A 21,015-nucleotide genomic window follows, 5' to 3' on the forward strand; every position below is an offset into this window, starting at 1 on the left:
GGGGGTGCGATTTTCAATTTTTGGGGGGCAAACAAAATAAAATGAGTGCTCATACCCCCCCCCCCCCCCCCCCTCCCCGGCTGCCTGTTTCGCCGATAAAAATTTTCTCACGAATTGGGCCTCCTCTTTGGCTCCATCCCCTGCCACCGGCTGGATCCGCCCCTATCATGAGTTGAGCGGCCTTTATACTTTACTGTAGTTCAGTTCAGTTCATTTGTATTAAGAATTTCGTTTTTATTAGCAACCCTTTAATAGCGAGCGAATAAATTTGTGAAGAGGGCAAACTACCCCCTCCCCTTACATGCCCCATTCATATACGATAGTGATGAGAGATAATCTCAACAACAAAAGTTAAGAGTTTTTGTGCAATAATTCATCATTATGAACAGTTGGTAAATCCTTTTTTTGTGTGTGCCGGAAGCCTATAATCTTGCCATCAAAATCACGAATTTTATTTGAGTCGATTCAATCATGATTCACCCTCATCGAATTATTTGAGCTAGCTTTACAGATCAGTGATGGGTCCCCAGGTTGCTTTATCTCTTCCCCCTCTCTGATTATTTCTGTCAGATCACATCACGAGAACGGAGCCCCGCCTACTAAACGAGAATAGTTCCTCTGTCTTTTGTGAACAGCGGTTTTTGTTGCACTCTCGCTGCGGCTGCTCCCGGGGAAACTAGACGCTAGAGTAGGGTATACTGAAAACTCATTCATTCTGTATGCACAGTGATAGCGGAGCTTGTTCTTTCAACGTTACGAATATGGGCAGCACGTATGGCGATCGCGTACGCGCACGCACAGCTGCGATTTGGTCATCACAGAGACAGAGCAAAATGGCGGAGATAAAACAGACAAGAAAATCAAGTATCTTCCACAAGGGTATAAACAGAACGAAAGAAAAGGTAAGATCCTCGATTTCTGTGTTACTTAGAATGTGTGGTTTTTAATTGATTTGTTAAATGGTTATGATTTTATCATGCATCACCAACGGTCGACTGTTTGATGTCTGTGTTGTGTAGCGGTGGTATCGAGTTACCTGTGTAAAGTGTACTGAGAAAGTCCAGACTAGACGAATGGCATTATTTTGTTCAATGAGGCTTGGGTCATTTTTTGTTTATCTTTAACAACGGTCAGGAGAGTGGTGTATGCAGTAGGCCTACATGCTGCATCAGTGCATGGCGTAGACCCCTAATCGTTGATAAAAAAAATATGCCAATTTTACCGTTGTTATGAATTTTAAGCCTTAATTTTTAAGATTCAATCAAATCTTGTGAAAAATCTTTGTGATTGTCTTCACACTGCAGACATGACACACAGTGCACAGTCTGTCTACGTCTAGGGCTAGGCCCTACAGATCCAGATCCAGTCTAGTATTTGTAAAATGCAAGTAGTGTTAGCAAGACACAGGCATAGCCATAATTCATAAATAACGATGGTCAAGATTCGATTTTAAAGGGAGTGTATCTTGGCAAATACTGGTTAACGCCATCTACGTCTTTTTGAGGACAACTGCATGTAAATGGATGGACTTGATTAAGTTGGCTCAGTCGGTAAAGCGTCTGCATGTCGAACCAAAGATCCCGGGTTCGACTCCCACCCAGGCGGATGACTGAAGCCTGCGTTGTGTGTTAACGTGCCCCTTCCCTTGTTCATAGATGCAGGTTATGTCAAGTGGAAAACACTCCGTCCCTCGGATAGGACGTTAAATGGAGGCCCCGTGTACAGGAGAGTCACAACCCTTGCACCTTAAGAACCCATTTGCACTATTCGTATAAGAGTAGGGGGAAACCCCGGTGTAATGGTCCACCTGCATACCCCAACCAGGCCGAGTATACGGCATCTGCAAGAATCGTCAGTATTGAAGGAGGCAGATTATCTTGAAGAAGAAGAAGAACAACAACAACGGTATGTTGCACGCGCGTGATTGCTGCGGTCGCGTTGTTCGTATTCGTTGTATTATACCCGATTGGCCTCGAATCAGGCCACGGGAAAGACACGTAATCTCATCAGTCTATACTCCCTTTAATTGAAAATGAGCTTTTACAAAGCCCAAGGTCATTTGAATTCTACCGAATACGCTTCGTAATGTACTACAGAGGTTGTGCCGTGTCACCCCTTGCCTTGACCTTGTCTAGTGTATAAAATGCTCACGTCTCTAAGGACAAAAGGTGAACATGCTATAGACACAAGGTAAAAGTCATGCTGGACTGTATAGCATAAACATCAAGTTATCTCTGGATGTTATGCTGCGTTAAACGTGTGCTTTTCATATTGTAGGTATAAACGTTTATGAGGTAAACACTGGAAGACATCTCTTCACTCTAGAGCACTTTCTTGCTCCATTCTTACTTTCTTAGGCCTTCACATTAACTTAATGATGGTAGAAAATAATGAGGTCAATTTGCAGAGAGTAACTCTCATCTCTCAAGGATTTATTCATAATTTTTGTAGTGCTGTTGTCTTTGCATTTCAAACATGACAATGAAGTGTAAATACACCCTTATTCTTCATGCTCGGAAGTCGGAACAACAGCTTTACAAATACCTGGATCAATTTTTAATGCACTCTTTAATTTGTCTGTATTGTGAACTGAAATATCTGAAGAAAACAAATTCTAGTACTGGTAGTTACTGAAATTGCTGTAAGCATGCATTTGACCTGTAGTTGTTGTGTTACAATGATTGTTTACCCTGCAGTTACCCCCTGCATAGCCTACATGTTACTCCCAAGTTTTTATTGCTCTACAGAAGGAATGTCACCCTGTGTTTACTCACATCGTCTGGTGACATCGAGTGAAGTAGATCTATATTAAATTGGGTATAATTAACCTCTAGCTGTTAAACTGACAGCAGACGAATATGCTTGCATGGACTCTGAGTTCTTCTGTTGATGGTTTGAAGGAGCAAGATTTACATTTTACATATGAGGGTTCGGGTTTACATATACCGATACATGTATGGTAGGTTGTGTACAGCGAATAAATTGTGTCAACAGGCTTCATACAGATCTCTTAGTCTTACTCTCTTCTGCTTTCAATTGAGAGCCTGAAATCAATGTACTGTACATTTATAATTGCAGTCTGTCACACACTAATTGTTGCAGAACATGTAAGTTTGAGTGACGAAACGATTTTGTGACATCAAATATACATGTAGACCCTACAGGTGTATGTGTTTTGCAAGAATAAACCATAATGTTCAAGTTTGTAAATAGTCCTTACATGTACATTCATATTTAAGGCATGAATCTGAAATCATATCATCAAAAAATCTTGGGCAATTTATAAGAAAATGGGACTCAAAATAGAGAGACTCGCATGACAGGCATAATGTATAATGTATAATAATTTATAATAAAAAAAAAAATCAATATTTGAAGGAAACTTTAGAAAATACCAAATATAGGGCTAAAGTTAAAGGAAATCACATTGCATAAATTAATTTAATCTAGTTATCATTGTAAAAAAATCCAGAGTCTGGGTTCTAATATTTTTCTCTTTAATATTATCATGTAATGTTCTTTATATGTACACATTGCTACATTACTATGAAACCCCAAACCATACAAGTTTGTTGAGCCAAGTATGGTACTCTTGAGGGGAAGTCCACAACAAGCAGGAAATGTTGAGAGAATTGGTGGAAATTCAAGAAATGTCTATAAAGAATGAGAAATACCGGTAATGAATTTCGAAGTACAAAAGGTCAAATTCAAAGTGCGAAATCTACAATGTATGGTTTCTTGTGCAAGCTACAAAGTACATTGTACTATCCATTTTTTTCTACACCTAAAATATTAAGGGGGAAAAATATATAAAGATATATAGATATAAAGATCATACAGTACACCTTCCCCATAAAATAATCATGGTCTCTTGTTTCATAGCCTGGAATTGAACTCTGCATTGTCTAATAGAGTACTGGCAAACTTGATTTGCCCTGGCCTTGATAGGTACTGTATGTACCCCCACACACTCTTGGCATGTATGAGCCTCAATACAAATTTCAATCCAGTGCACAAAGTGGGAGCTGGCAGAAATGTCCGTATTTTCATTGTTTCCAAGTTGGTTGGTTTGTTTATGAATGAAATTCCTTTCATGCATGGCAAAAGTGTGTTTTTTGGAAAGAAAAAGTAAATTTACTAATCAGCTGGCACAATCACTTGGTGAGTAAATATGGCATTCCAATATCATGCATAGAATCAGAAGGTGGGGAAGGAGGGGCTAGCTGCTAGATGGAGAGAAAAAGTAATTCAGTAAACATTTTTTTTACACTCATATTGAGCATGTACTGTAGGCTATGACATAATGAAAACATTTAATGGACTTTGTGCCTTTGTGGTTATAATTTAACGTAAATCATTAGTTCAGATCATGATTGAAATGATTTGTCTTTAATTCACATGGATTAATTTGATGTTAATTGCTAATTTACCAAATACCAACAGTGTGCTTAACTAGACTTACATGTACATGTACCTTCAAATTCCACCCTACAGAAGGTCTAAATCCATTGGTAGACTCTGGTCTAGACGTGAAGGAAAGTGAATTATAAGGTCTGAATACATAGGTACATGTACCAAGATTGGAAAAAACATTTTATCACCAAATCAGTAACCTTTACTGAGAGAGGATGTGGTAAGTAAGTGGTTTACCTTTAAAGAGAAAGTTGAGTTCTTGAAATAAGTTGTGAGCTTTCTCATTACTTTCTAATGTCAGTTGGGGAGAAAACTATAGACATTTCTTCTATGATATTCCCCGAACTAACATAAAAAGAATGAGAAAGCTTACAAATTATTTTAGAAATGCTCTTCAAATGCCCTCAAACATGAATTTGAGATTTTAAATATGATGAGAAATAGCCCATTTTCATGCCACATAGGGGGACTCCCATTTGTGCACTTCTTTGAGCAGTGCATTTTTTAAAATCATATTGATCAAGATTCCAAACCAAAGCTTGATGTTTAATACTCATGTCTGTACTACATAATCAAGCTTCCCCCAAGTGCTTCCAAACAGTTACTTTCACAAAGTTAATGTACATTTGTACATGTACATTACCAGTATTTACTCAACTGTTATCTTTAAAGGGCCACTCTAACCAAAACGGGCTAAAAAATGACAAAAAGACATGTACAATAATTTTTGACAAAGATTCCGAACATGACAATTAGTTTTTTTTTAGAAATTATCAATAATTCTGGAATCTAGCTTTAAAAATGACGACTCAGAATGCTTAGAAAAAAAGCCCAGTTTCGAAGCTGTATTGCACAATAGCATATGACGTCACTACAGGAGCCTCTCCTGTGAAAAGGAGGTTGATTTAGGCATTAAAATGTTGTTAAAAAGGCAAAATATGATATTAATTGAAGAAGAAAAAAGACATTTATCCGAAAAATATTATGCACTTGATACGTTTCTGGCAATTTCGTCATTCCTAGTTATGAATTACAATAAGATTGTAAGATCCTTTAATTTGTAGGACAAATCAGACATGCCCACAATGACGTCAAATGCGTCATCAAGCTACGTGACCGTATTACCTTTTTTTCGACGGGCATAGCCCAGCAAGCGTGAGATAAAAAATGGATGGTTATAATCAATTTTTGGTCAATTTAGCGATTTTCTGAAAAATCAGAGGCTGGAATATTAATAAGTAGAGGTGTATTCTTGTAGTTTGGTTAGAGTGGCCCTTTAAACATGCAAAGTCATGCATGCATGTGGACTCTGTGGAGTGTACATGAAGGTAGTGGATTTCCTGGACCGAACAATGTAGTTTCCTTTCCTTTGGCTGATGTACATGTATCTTCAAATTGTCTGAGTATAAGAAGGTCAAATGTATTTTTTACCATACTGTACACTGTACATTACTGAACATGTCTTCATTTTTGCACTTTATTTTATACTTTCATCTTAAGTTGATACATGTACAGGTGTAGCTATAGCCCTCCTAGCTATTGTAAAGCTCGGATCAGAGTCAGACCAAACATCAAAAGGATCATCTCATGTTACAGATTTAAACCAGGGACAGGGTTTGGCTAACCAGTACCAGGGACACGTCCAGGCCATACAAATTTCAAAATTATAACATACAGCCCATGCGCATAAACCCTACAATGTTTAATCTGAACCCCCATTGAACAAAAACGAAAGTGTGGAGCCTTGTCTACACCCAAGGCAAATTTTACATTGTATTGCATCTGAACTTTTGTTTGCATCAGATGATATAATGATCTAGATACAGGCATAAATGAATAATTGAATATGCTAATACAATCTTGAGCTCTGCTATGGGCATTGTACATGTATGTTGTACAGTATGTTGAGAGAACATGGCTATAATTCATTTTGGGTTGTTTATCCTACAGTAGATTGATTGTTTAAACAAATAAAATAAAAACAACCTCTTAAAAACTTGCTGGAAATCATCTTCAATAAAAACCACTACCGGTACTCTCATTTGCGCATAGGGACCTGTGTTAAGCACATGGTGTTGGGCCTAATACCTAGATTTTCTGATCTTTCTATGCTTATTACTCTGCCCCTATACATTTTCTACCAAAAATCATTTGACACGTGTCATTTATTTGTAACCTTGAACATTCAGAGTAAGTTTTGTTTGAATCTGTGAGAATTTACTTTCTATCATTACCAGAACTCAGGCTTATCTTCAATCTTTGTAAAGTTTGTATTGTTTCAATAGGGAAGTGAAAGTGTTAAACAGTACTTCACAGTGAACCTAAACTACTGATGTTTATTTTCAGATATTAAATACATGCTACTTGAGATAACATTTCCTTTTTCACTTTCCTTTAAAAATGACTTCAAATTTCATGATTTTCTTGTAATTACCAAACTTTGGGAATAACAAATTCCTTCTCTTGTGATATTAGGAGAATTGAAAAATCAAGCAATTAAAAACAAACAAAAACTACATGTAAATCTTATGCGTGCCATTTTGGTACATGTACACCATATGTGTAATGATTGATTGTGAATTAACTGTTTCTTTACTGTACTTTCATCTAGTAATCTTTATTTCTTAATGACATGTAATTCCATGCTGTTTGCTCACGTTGCTGTGTGTTCCATCGTATTACAAATCTCCCTATTTGCCTTCTGTTGGGTATTTCACAAACTTCATAGATTTACATTCTGTAGTGATTAAAGTTTGAGGGGAAAATATAGTTGCACTTCACTTGGACTAGGACTGTTTAAGGACTTTAATTGTCATATGCATTTGTGCATTCAGAAAAAAACAAAAATGTATATATTCCTACAACTGTACATGTACATCATGTACAGTGACCATGGATTGAAACATTTACCAGTGATTTTTTGCAGGTAACAAGAGCTGGCTTGTAAAGCTATAGATGCATTGGCAGTGGTATTAAAGATAGAACAACGTGTCATGTCAGGGGGAGTCATTAAGTTGGTTTTAATAAAAAGCAGGATACAAATTCTGCTTCTATTAAAACCAAATTAGTATCAGGGTGGACTTCCCCTTTAATACTAATAGAGGCGCATCGCTCTTAGATCTTTGCAAAGATATCTTGTCAATGAAATCATATTTGAGGTAATTATTGCAACATCAGTCTATTTGTATGGCTATCCAGTCGACTCTACAGTGAGAAGTGAACACAGTACAGGCACAATTCCTTTTTTGTTGGGGGGGGGGGGGGGGGCTGACACGTTTTACCTGAACATAAAGTTTTGAGTTTGAGAGTGAGAGAAGCTAGCTAGCAAAATGTTCACAATTTTCTTTATAGTAAAAATCCAGTTTTTTTATTAATAAAATATGACTTCATTGTAGGATACAATAGGGCTTAGGATCATTTGTTTGATTGGGGTATTCTGCCATTGTTCCAAATGAGACTACCTCACTGCATGAATAGGAGAAAACAATTGCCCAAATGTGAGATGACAATTACAAGTCTGATTTGAATAAATTTCTCAAAACAAAGTACATGTACACTGTAAGATCACTGTACAGGTTGCAAGAGCTGGCTTGTCAAGCTATAGATGCATTGGCATTGGTATGAGTAAGTTTAGAGCAAAGACTTTACAGCAGACATTGATTAAACATTTAACATGTTTATGTACAGGGTAATTTGCATTTTTAATTGATATTGTGTCTGTTGAGTATACATGTAAGCCAAGTTCTTCATGAATCAGTGTTGTTTACAATCTTTCCCATGATCAAAAACTTCCTGTGAGTAATGACAGAAATGACAGATGAATCAAAACTAAATAGTACAAACAATTTGGCATTAGTTTTATACAGGATGTGCTCTATGCTATCTCCATGGCAATCTCTTGTGTTTAATACATACAATTGATAGAGATCTCACAACTTGTGTCATGGTCTAATCCGTTATACAGGCAGGTCTATACAATAAAAACTTTTTTAATTCTACGTAAATCTGTAGTACATATTGGCATTGATTAGTCAAATAATATAGATATGGGGGCCTATTAAATAAACAAGGTATAATGAGTATAGACATGAATTATTGTTGTCATGGTAGTACCTTATTATTATTTTTTTTTTTAGTTTTCACTGGTTGCCTTTTGATCTACACAAAAATAATTCTTCATGCATGTAGACTTACATGTTCAAATGCTATTCATGTAGAGACATGCTATTAGCACTTAAGGGGGTAATAAGCATCAAAAGATTAAGTGTCATTAGTTTGATATCTGATCATAAATCAAGATCAAAGCCTTTGTTCCTGAAGTTCATAAATGAAGTAATAGGGGGAAATCAAATAGAAAAATCCCTCTTGCCACATTTTCTCAAAGTTCAAATCCTTAAGTGTGTTTTCTGTTAGTTTATTTTTCTTTTCCATACTGCTATGACTTGCAGCAATCTGAAAATCCAAATTCCTGTGTTCATTTAAAGTAGCTACAATGTACATGTACATGTACAATGTACAAGGATATAAACTGCTTAATAAATAAATAAAAACAGTTTCATGATTAAATCTGATTGTCAGTCCTGAGCAATTGCAAGCAAAAATATCATTTTTTTCTCACAACCCAAGTGGGCTTTGGGGGCTATCTTGTGTAATGGCTTTGGGGGCTATCTTGTATAATGACATACTAATATTTGCAAATGATATTTGATACAATAGAATATAAAAGTACCCAGTGTTTGTTATTCTCACATTCCAGAGTTTCATCTTAAGTTGCTAGGCAACCACCCATAAACACAACATGACAACAAAATGTCCAAATCGAAAAACCCCACTTTCCCTGTCTGGTTGTTTAACACGCTGGCTGAAACTCCACTGGTACTTTTGCAGTGTAAATGCTTGCTCTCAAAACACCAGTGAGTTATTCCGGTGTTTGGTCAACCGACTCTCCTCGCTTCCGTGCTAATGCATGCAGGGCAGCAACAAATGGCGTATGTGCACTGAATTCACACAACAAAAACTCAGACTTATTAAACTCGTTTGATGGGTTTTATGAGTTTTTCCAGTAACTAGTGTAAATGGTAGTTAAAAATAACAATGGTATACCGTATTTCTAATTGTTTTTTCTGCAATGTAAATGGGTTTATGTATTATACACAATGTTGAAAGGTACTGTAAATCAATAAATAATATGTAGAGAGTTTCATAATGTGTATTCTCTCTACATGTACATTCAGGCAGCTTTGTGAAACCACAATATTAATATATATCCTATGGGTTATATTGTCTATGAGGACAGTGGTTAGGTTCATAAGGTCACTGGGAAGTGATGACCAGTTTCTTGGATGAATCTGTCCCAAAGTCTTCCATAAAACCACAAACTTTCATGTGATGTGTAAGAGTATTCATGTCTACATTGTACAACTGTACATGTACGTGTACATGTAGCTCTGTTAAAAGTGTCCTGTAAAATATGGTAGTTTCTGAAGATGACGAGGTTGATTGACAGCATGTACATGTACATGTGTATGCATTACACATACATGTACCTGTTCAAATATTTAAAAAAAACAAGAACATGCAGGCTCTTCCAACTTCCGGTAGTCAGCAGGCCTATTACATGTAGATGTACATGTACAATGTATACATGTACATGTACATGTATGTACACTGTTTAGCAGCTTTTAGTCATGGGGATGTGCTATTTACTATTCTGGAAGATGAGTCATTACCTTGAACTTTTGCACTTCATACAAGAATATGAATATACCTGTACATGTATATTCCTACAGGTATTTATGTTGACTTGTGCACAGTAAAATCAAGCATTTACTGATTTATGTTCTGATTGTATACCTACCTTTTTTCAATGGATGGTATTTTGTTAAATTTCTTAGATCTTAGAGCTTAGAGCTTAGAGCATCTTGCTGGTTATTTGAAATTCTATGGAAGTATTTGCAGACAAAGTCTGTGCTCTTAGACTAGGTCAAAATATATGCCTGATGTAGGTCAATAGATGATTAGTATGAATTTGACGCTGATGATGTTAATCAGTGCTTGACACAAATGCCACTTCACTTCAACAAGACTGGAATTGGATATTTCCTCCTAAAACTCATGGTAATTCATTGTAAGTTAAGCCTGGTAACGAGAAATATGCTGTGACAAGGTTATATGGATTCAGACCCAGTTTTAGTGTGAACTCTGTGTTTCATTGAAAATACATGTAGGGTGGATCCATAATTATCAATACCAGTACCCCCATTGGCAAGCCACGGCAGGCCAATTTTTCAGCTTGCAGGTAGACATCTTTCAACCAGTGCAGCGTTGCAAAAACTACGTTTGTAGCCACCGATCAAATTGACCAAAGTGGTTGCCCCCGGACCCCAAATTAATCTATCTCCTTTTGGGGAATTTCCCTGTCTCATCCCTGAAAAAGACTGGGTTATTATGGTACTCTCTCAGCCAAGGGAGGGGGGGGGGGGGTACCCCCTAGAAATCTCGGTCACAAAATGAAGAAAAGTTCTTAACCTTTGCATATTGATAGAGATTGACATAAAGAATAGGTCCACAAAATATGTCTCAATGGTTAATTGATTACTAATTAGCTATTCACATATCCGTGAAGTGACAATTCTGCATTATGTACAGGACATGAATTGTAGGGAAACTTTCATTTTGGACGCACACAGTTTGGCAATTTTGTTTTCGTTTTTAATTGACATACATGTACCCCACTGTCTGAACTGTAAGAAACCCTGTCCTAGGGTAATGCCCCAGCTGGTATTTTTGTTGACTTTGTCAATACCGGTATTGCATCATGTGAAATTGACTAAACACTGGTGTGAGAGTGTCGCTAGATGGCTGTGAATTGTGAATCCACTGTATTGTCTAACTGAATACGGTAAAGGAATTACAAGTATATTGTCCTAAAGAACTGAACAGTAAAAAGTTTACATGTTCATTTAAATGCAAAATATTCATATTGGAAGATTAAAGTTAACTTGATTCTGGCCCAACCTTTATAAATTGAACACGTCAGAAAAAAAATCAGTCTGGTATGAGCCCTTGCTCAAGAGGAGGAGTAAACCCATGCCACACTACTTTTTACAAAACACAACGTCTATTAGGCTTTACTTCAGTTTTAATATATGTATGTACTCTTGAAAAACTGAAAGTTAATTTTGTATGTAATGTGTTTTCTCTTTCTTTACTGATACAGGTCCTACAGAAGTTAGGGAAAGCAGATGAGACAAGGGATGAATTATTTGAACACTATGTACAGAATTTCACTTCACAACAAGCTGCTGCCAACAGATTGTTCAAGGAGCTCAAGAATTATGTGACATGTGTAAAAGGTTAGTAGTAACTGTGTCTTCACTCACTTCCTCTCTCTCTCTCCTCATCCCCCTCCTCCTCCCAACCCCCCCCCCCTCCTCCTTGGAGCTCTAACTGATATTTTATAAAGGAGATGTAACCAAGAAGGCTTTCTCAAGAGTTTTTGCTGAGTAGGTGAGATGGCCCTGTGGTAGGTAGAGCAATGGTCTCATAACTGGGAGGACCAGGGTTCAATACCAAGTACATGTAGATTCGCTAGTTTCTTTCGGGAAGGCATTAGTCCTCATTACCCCTCAGAGAAGGCTTAGTATCGTTGGTCCCCGGTGATTGCTTACTGACACGTTTTCTTAGCATACGGTTAAAATAATCAACTGTTCACTTTCTCCTCCCCCAAAATGGTTTAAAAAAGATCTTTTTGATGTACATGTACAATTTTGTATTTTTCTGTATGTACATGTACATTTTACTTGGATTTATGAAACCTTGTATTAAACAGCCTAACTGGGAATTTCTTGTACATTACAGTGTTCATGTATAATGAAATTCATTTAGTACTAGCATTCAAAATATTTGATACATCTATGTTGTTCATTTGTATCAATACTTCAGCTTAAAAGTAGCTCTCAATGTACCAAAAAAGAGTTGACAGTACATGAAGATGTAGATTTGTAAGTACACCCAAATGGGCTTTGGGGCTGTCTCGTGTGATGACATACTAATATTTGTGTTACTTATTTGTAATGTCTACACCTTGAAAGTTGAAACCATTTTACTTGTTAATAAAGAGTGTACAGTAAGTACACCCAAGTGGGATTTTCATTTAGGGGATGTCTTGTATGATCATGTAGCATTTGTCATAGTATTTGGCCTCTATCCAAGTAGGGAGATCCAATGGGATCATAACACCCAGATATGACTTCATTGAAACCATTTAATCTGATAATGACCATATGAGATTACAGACTTGTTGATGGCCTACATGGCATATCTGACATTCTTTGTTTGTGATTATCACGTTGCACTTGTTATGCAATCAATGAAGGCTGATGATATGATTGTTGATGACAGTGAATAATGGCATCTATAGGCAATCATTCCCTGTATCCAAAGGATTCATGTACAGTGTAATGTTCATGACATGACATCACTGTATTTACATGTGTGTTTACTATTTTTATTATGAGCAGCAAGGGGTAAATTCCCTGTTTTTTATCTTTGAATATCCAACTACCAACATCATGTAAATTTTCTATGATTTCTTTTAAATTCAATAAAATTGAATGAATTTTAAATGAAAATTTGATATAAGCTTGCAGGTAAATGTGAATAGTCTACAGAGAAATGCACTGTAAATCTTTATTAAAAACAATCATTTGATTTGACATGTATGTTCATTTTATACTTACACTTCTTTATTTTTTTCCCTTTCTCTGTCTCTGTAATCCTTCTGTTTCTATCTATCCTCTTTCCTTTCTTTGTTTTTTCCCCTGCTATTCTTTTTTATGATACACCCTGTTCTCTGCAAAACCAATCACCCATCCTCTTTCCCTATTCATCTCTCCCCCTGTTTAATACAGCCATGAGTCAAGCAAGCAAATGCCTATTTGAAGCAATGGAGTCAACATATGAATCAGAATGGCAGGGACAAGAACAACTGGCTAGTGTCAGAGAGGTGGGTATTCATTCGCATATCTCCATTCCAGGGTCCATCAAGTTCTTAAAGAGAAGGTTGAGTTCTGGGAAGAGGTGAAAAATAATTTGTGAGCGTTATCATTCTTATTATGCAAGTGTGGAAGAACATCAGATAAGACATGTTCCCTGAAAAGCATGGTTCTTCAAATGCCTTCATATTCTAAATATGTCATGTAACATCGTAAACATCCAGGGTAGGATTTTTACGCCACGTGTTCGTGTAGTCCCATATACATCTTTCTGTGTACAGTGTTTGTATCTTTACCAAGACTTGGCCAAATTTCTTATCATTTTGATGATTCCAGAACCTTGCAGTATATGCTATAGATGTTCAACCTTTTCTGGTCGATTCCACACCGTTTCTTTCACAATGCAATCGCATGACCAGAACTCAACTTTAATCTTTAAAGGGTACCAGTCGCCTTATGATACATGTCTTTTGCTTGTTACACAACTGTATGTTGGTTCCCTGTAACAAAAAATGTATTGTATATTATATACAAAGAGAAAACTTGATATGTTAGAGAGATATTGCAAGTTACTTGTCTCTCATTCCTTATTGCATTGTTTGAGCATTCAAATGATCAAACTTGACAAATGTATGGGGTTGTTACTGATATTTAGATTAACTATTCACACTTGTAACAGTTTTTCTTTTTCTTTTTTTTCTTTTATTAATGGCTTGAATTTATGAACAGATATACTGAAAAATTTAAAAGTTCCATAACACAACATAACAAAATCACAAAAGTTACTTCTATGTCAAAATGAATGTCCGTTTTGTCATTATAATTGTAACCTTATATACCCTGTAATCCCTTGCAGCATCATTATGATGAATGTGGTAATCTGTTTATTTATTTTGTATTAAAGTCACATTGGTCGACATAAAATGATTTGGAAAATATAGCTTGGTCATCTTAAAAATAATATTAACTTTTTTGTCTTTAAAAAGACCTCCAATTACTCTTTGAATGTCACCATTTCAGTACATAAATTTGATTCAAATCAAAAACATATGGATGAGGAAATAAAGAGAGAGTGGGCTAAAGAAAAGTTTAAAAAACACCAAAGAATGTGCTGACATTAATGCACTAACTGACATTTTTTGTAGACGTCGTCATCTTCCTGTTGGCATTTGCCCGACCAAGCCAACCCTACAAAGCTTTCCAAATCAATTAGTACTAATAGCATTTCTAGCATATACATAACACCTACATGTTCCCTACACCGACTCTCCCTCAATCATATTGCATTGTTTGTGTCATTACGAGCGAGAACAGATAGGAGAGAAATTATTTATACATGAATGACACATGTTTCCTGAGCTGAGCTGGACCCAGATTCATTCTGAAACTTTGTGGCTAGCATGGGAGATCAGAAAAGGGGTTCAAAGGGAGGGTTCGATGGAGCCTATCCTACTTTTTTGTGCAAAATGATGAAAAAGAAAAGGAGTGTCTGAATAGAGAAAGAGCGAAAGGATAGAAACTTTGTTGCTACTGGCTAGCCTCAATTTGTTTCTAGAAAGGGGTTCAAACTTTTAAGGATTAGATGAAACTTCTTCCACTTTTAATGTTGAAAAAATGACAGAAAAGAAACAGAATGACTAGTAGAGAAGAGAGGAGGGGTGAAACTTTGTGATGAGCAAGGGAGATCAGAAAGGGGTTCAGAGAGTTGGTTGAAGTCTCCTACCCCCTCCCCCCTTCCCCCTGGAAAATTATGAAAAAGAAAGGGAAGGCTTGTGTAGACACTAAAGGAGAGGAAAGAGGTGAGAAACCTTTTTTTGCAGATGTTTTTATGTGCCTGTTCAAGAAATTTACACGGAGCCTGCAATTTATAATTTGTTCATAGATTGCCCCCTTCCAACAAATTATGGACTTGCCATACCGTAATTTACATCAGCCACTTCCACCTTTTGATTGGTGATGCACATGTGATATGCAGTTGTTATGGAGCATAATATTGCCATACTATACACCATGAATGCCCTTCAATCACGTGTCAGCTTTACACTCCATTTCATTCATCATCCAGATTTGACCTTCAGAAATTGAGCTCAAGTACTACAATGTACATGTAGTACAGGAAAGGAGTATTTAGAGGAAATAGCATGCATGCATTACATCATGAATTATTATTGGTGTGAATAATCAATGCAAATCAGTATTAGCCTGCATAGAAAATTCAAATTTAATTTAATGATTGGCGTTTATGCTCACGCTGTGATATATGTGCAAAAAAAATCCTTTCCGTGTACACTATCTTTGTTGCCTACAAGCTTTGTGACCCTTGTTTTTAGCCTTTGCAAGTTTTAACAGAGCATCTTGATATTTATCAATGTATTATTTTTGTAGGTCCCCATCAAGGTTGCGGGAAATTCAGCTAAAATATGATTAAAAATAAAATAAACCACAATTAAATCAAATGACCAAAACTAGAGAGACTCCAATGTTAAAGCGAATCTTTTAATCAGAAAAAAGAGATCAACAATTCAATTTTCAGGTACGGTAGTCAAATTTTAGAGCACAAATAATTCAGTTTGGAATAGAATTGGGCAATATGACACATTAAATTAGAGTAAAGAGTGATTCTCAAACAGCTGAATTCGCATACATATATATTCCTGTATTTTTTTGAAAAACCAGTACATTGTTTAATGTCTGTATAGAAAAGAAAAGTTGGAAATATGTCAAATGTATCAGTATAGACACTAAAATGCTTGCCGGTCTATATTAACGCAGGCAATTTGGTAATAAACAATGTCATAAATGATGACAGACAATATGTTGTTGACAAATATTCATATAATTTCTGCTGGTACAATGTGCTAAAAACAGATGAGCCTATGAGTTAGAATATCCTTGTTTTGGCATGCAATGACATCGTCATGACCATGTACATGCATGTACCGGTATTCAATTGTATCCTCAGTCTAAAGAACATGCTTGTTGAAAGTTTGAGCTCATCTGTCATCTTTGAAGTATAGTATGTTGGAGGCCTCTCACAATAGCTGACAGCCAATGACAGCCAGTCATATTGGCTTCTTTCCCTAATCACAGCAGTAATGCACCCTCTGAGTGTGCAGTCAACAGGTGTCTTCTACAGAGCAATGAATGCAAATCCATTTAATCTCTCTATTCATATTTCATGGATGAACATGCATGTATTGTAGATAGATACATGTTGATTAATGGACAGACAAAATGTAAATATCTATGTCTCGATAGATACATATAGACAGAATGATAGACAGAAATAGATTAATAGATATATAGATTATCATTGATAGATAGATAGATAGATAGAGATAGTTAAGACAGACAGATAGACAAACACAGATAGATAGAGTAGAGAGTGAAAAGAAAGAAAGAGAGAGAGAGAGAGAGAGAGAGAGAGTTGACAGACAAACATACAGAGAGAAACGTGTAGATAGATACATACAGTACATAAAGATAGATAAATCATTTAGGCAGATAAGGAGAGAGAGAGAGAGAGAGAGAGAGAGAGAGAGAGAGAGAGAGAGACAGACAGACAGACAGACAGGCAGATTGATAGAAATCATAGATTTGATTGGTTGCTACACCATTGCTACATTTTTGGGGTAAAAGATTGCTTATTCTTTATAGACAGGTGGTCATTTATTCTATTCATAATCAGCAACACTCTCTTGGCATGAGAACAAATTTGATTGGAACGCTTAACAAATTAGGTTGATTTTAGCAAGTGAATAAAGAGATTTGCAAAGATAATTGCAATGGAAACTAAAGCCAAGTTTCTGTAGATCAGTACAATGTGTATAATGATTCAGGGAAAGAATAGATTGAAATCAATAGATGTATATTGTAATACGGTAAAGAAACAAGAAAGTTTAAATGATGTATGAATTTAAAACAAATGTTTTAAAATGTAATTTGTTACATGTTGTCTCCAGCCAGATTAATACATTTAGAAGATGGGATCAAATACAATTAAGTGATCTGTCTCGTCCGTTTTTTGTTTTGTTTTGTTTTTATTTTTTATTTTTCAAGAAGTTATACATGTACATGTACATGTACATGTAGTAATGTCCTCGGGGGAATTTTTGTTGGTGAAAGTTTGCATCACAAACTAAATGTTTGAATGTCTAGGGTTTTTTTTTAAAAGTTGATAATCCTTTATTGTTGTGATCTCTGATTGCTTATATTGTACCACTATATCAGTCTTAGCCTTATTTCTGCATTTTCTGTCCTTTTCTTTAATGTATATCCTGCTCATGGTATGGAACCCACAGATATCCCTATTAACTGCCTGAGTGAATGTCTGCACTTTTTCTCTTCTTATAAACAAAAATGATCCAATGATATTTGATTTATTTTTCAGACTTTGGACCTTCTATGGGATGACTACCAGAGGAAATTAATTGACCAGATTATGAACCCCCTCGTGTCCTACCAAGCAAAGTTTCCTGAAGTAAAGGTAAACATCTCTCATTCTAAAACAAAATATGGGCATTGTCTTCTGTCTTAATTCATTCTAAAGCAATTTTTAGGTATACCGGTAGCAGGTCTGTATATATACAAGGTACAAGTTATTTGTTTGTTCATTTATCAGTTTGTGCTAGTAAAGATCAGGCACAATATATAATTTATCATAATACATACAAGTATAATAAAATAACAGCCTAAAGTTGAATTGTCTTAACTGATGTTTAATCAAAACACGTATCAAACATTAATCTGTGATCGTCACAACTTGAGATAACGTGATGTCTGATTCATTAATTGATTAGTCATATCAGTCTTATCCAACCGTCCCTATTGAATCTTTTTGACGTCATACTAGTCAGATATGAGTCCAATGGTCCTTGAAATATACTCACAATTGCAGTATGCTTGAATCATTAAATGACAGATGGCAGTAAATGAAAAAGTTGTGATCAGCACTGGTTAAGTCTGAACATGTTGTTGTGCAATATATGTAAATTGTAGGTGTATTGATGAACATTGCAAAAATAAGTTGTCAGTGAACTCTTCAGTGAAGCCTCAATTGAGAAGGAAAAAAAACAATTGTCACTTTCAGCTTGGTTCAAATATCAGTGCAATTTTTAGATGATGACATTTGACAATCATACAATTTTTGTTGTTGAAGGAAGTGTACAGTCTTTACTGACTTCCCCTTTTCTCCTGTTGTTGGGCAAACTTCCTGCTATAGCTTTCCTAGCATGTACATGTATACATTGTAGTAAATGATTTATTCTGTGCTCCTGCATTTGTTGTTCTTATGGAACAATTAAAACATTTTCCAGGTATGCAGGAAAGATTGCACTACCTGTCAAAACAAATTTGTGTGCCAGTAGAATGACAATATACTAGTACTTCACCATGTGCTCATGTAGTTATTTTTCTCAACATTGACCAATTTTTTCAATGTACAGTAAACATGTTGTGTGTCTGGAAAGGTGTTTATCTGGACCTTTGATTTCAAAACATTAACTTGAAGAATTTTAATTTCATAACTCTTTTAAGACTTACATGTACATGTATGTTGGACAATCTTATAAAAGACAACATGCATGATGGAAAGTTCTACTGTATTTGATGCATACTTTCGTTCAATCTGTAAAAGAGAAGGCTTTATTTTTGTTAAGCGTACAGACACACAATCCCCCATCGTAGATTATGGCCTGCACCATATGATTTATCTGAATCCCACATTTCTTCATTAATTTGATTTACAATAGTGTGAGACTTGTCATTTTGAAATATACAATACATTCATAAATCAACAACCCATGATAATGGTAATATGAGATTAGGTATTGTAATGCTGCAAGTACTTGAAGTTTTATTGAAAATCTGATTTGGAGACTCTTCTTTAAAATGCCAAGTGACTTGTAAGCTGGTATGTACATGTATGTGACTCACTACTTGAGGTTGACAGCTGTCGGAATATCGGCACATTCACGTTTGTCTCCTTCCTCTTTTCAGACAGGCAGTGTCAAGTGCATGTAATGTACATATAGAATAAATATTCGAAACTTGATCGACAGTGTTGCTATTCCTCTCAAATACATTGTTAACAATATTGTATACTAAACTCACTCATTCTCATAGACAATGGGTTTAACATGTATGTACATGTACATTTACATTGTATACATGAAGGGAAATTTAAATGTTTTCGCTGGATGGCTGTTGACCAACCAAACATGAACTGGGGGGTGCTTCACAAAGATTTTAAGTGGAACTTAACTCTAAGTTAGATTTAAAAAATATGGAGAGCCATTTGTAGCATTAAACTTAAATATTTCCAAAAGTGAAAATTGAAGTATTTTAGAATTTTCATAAATTCCACATCAAGAACTTGTAATCTCCTTGATAATTGAAAATATGAATGATTTGAATCACAATTGTATGCCTTTTGAAATAACTTTTACAAAATATTTTCAATGATGCTAACGGCTTTCCATAATTGTTAAGTTCAAACTTAGAGATAAGTTCAACTTAGGATCTTTGTGAAACACTCCCCTGGTCTACATACCATTGTCAGAAGGGCATTAACTGTAAAAAATTATATGAGTAAACACCCTTCTAGTTCTCAACAGATGAATTGTGTCTTGTGTGTACCGGGTATACACACTCATTATCTCTTGTAATGACCTCTTGAAAGTTGAAACATACATGTACATCGCTGAACATTGACAATGTACTGTGGAACCCAACCTTATACATACTTCATTGTCAATACAGTGGATGCATAAAGTGCACATCGTACCTTCAAAACATGAAATGTCTAGATGCCCTAATAATTTTGTTCAAAACATCAATGTACACTGTAATAAACACACAGCCTGTAAATCTAGACATATTCAGGTCGAAAAAATGTCTTTGTTGTTTCATATATACACAATAGACTTTGTTTGTGTCAGAGAAGCATTGATTCATGCACATACTGACTTGATATTGTTGATATGGCATTGTGTAATTGCTTTCTAAATTCCTTCTTTTATCACATACTGTATATGTGGGAGTACACATCTGTTTATGAGACCTTCATTTGATCTCTCTCTCTTTCTCCCCCCCCCCCCCTCTCTCTCTCTCTCTCTATCTCTCTTTAAAAAAAAATTATACATAAATCCCCATATTTTTTTTTAATACAACGCAGTTTCAGGTTGTTTTTTTTGTCCTCATTTTATTTTATTTTATTGTTTACAGTTGAAATCACTTTTCATCATAATATTCTCAAATGTGCAGACTGTATGAATATGTAATATACCATACTAGCATACAGTGTAAATGTATATATATGCATGTAGTATATTATCAAGACACAGTGTTTACTAGCTCTTGAGAAGGGGTATTTCATTGCATAGACTTCCCCAAAGTATTATATCAAAGACATTTAAGTTTGTCTATCAAATACTATAATCTGACGATAATCCCAATTTGTTCCTTTAATTCCAGAAACGGATGGAGAAGAGAGGCAGGAAATTAATAGATTATGACAGCGCAAGGCATAATCTAGAGGCTTCCAAGAAGAAAGACGATCAAAAATATATTAAGGTAAGAAAGAAGGGGAATGTCCATGGATACATTT

General features: G+C 35.6%; 1 protein-coding gene across 1 annotated transcript in view; it reads left to right on the plus strand.

Moving 5' to 3' along the window:
* Positions 1-587: 587 nt before the first annotated feature.
* Positions 588-21,015, plus strand: part of LOC577170 (amphiphysin) — a 33,296-nt gene continuing 12,868 nt past the window's right edge. The window contains exons 1-5 of the mRNA XM_777414.5: positions 588-902; positions 11,633-11,768; positions 13,326-13,420; positions 17,800-17,895; positions 20,883-20,981. Coding sequence (XP_782507.3) covers positions 720-902; positions 11,633-11,768; positions 13,326-13,420; positions 17,800-17,895; positions 20,883-20,981 — 609 coding nt within the window. The 5' untranslated portion in view covers positions 588-719. The remainder of the gene's footprint in view (positions 903-11,632; positions 11,769-13,325; positions 13,421-17,799; positions 17,896-20,882; positions 20,982-21,015) is intronic.

Source organism: Strongylocentrotus purpuratus, unplaced genomic scaffold, assembly GCF_000002235.5.
Source record: "Strongylocentrotus purpuratus isolate Spur 01 unplaced genomic scaffold, Spur_5.0 spur5_scaffold_6, whole genome shotgun sequence".
Lineage (NCBI taxonomy): Eukaryota > Metazoa > Echinodermata > Echinoidea > Camarodonta > Strongylocentrotidae > Strongylocentrotus > Strongylocentrotus purpuratus.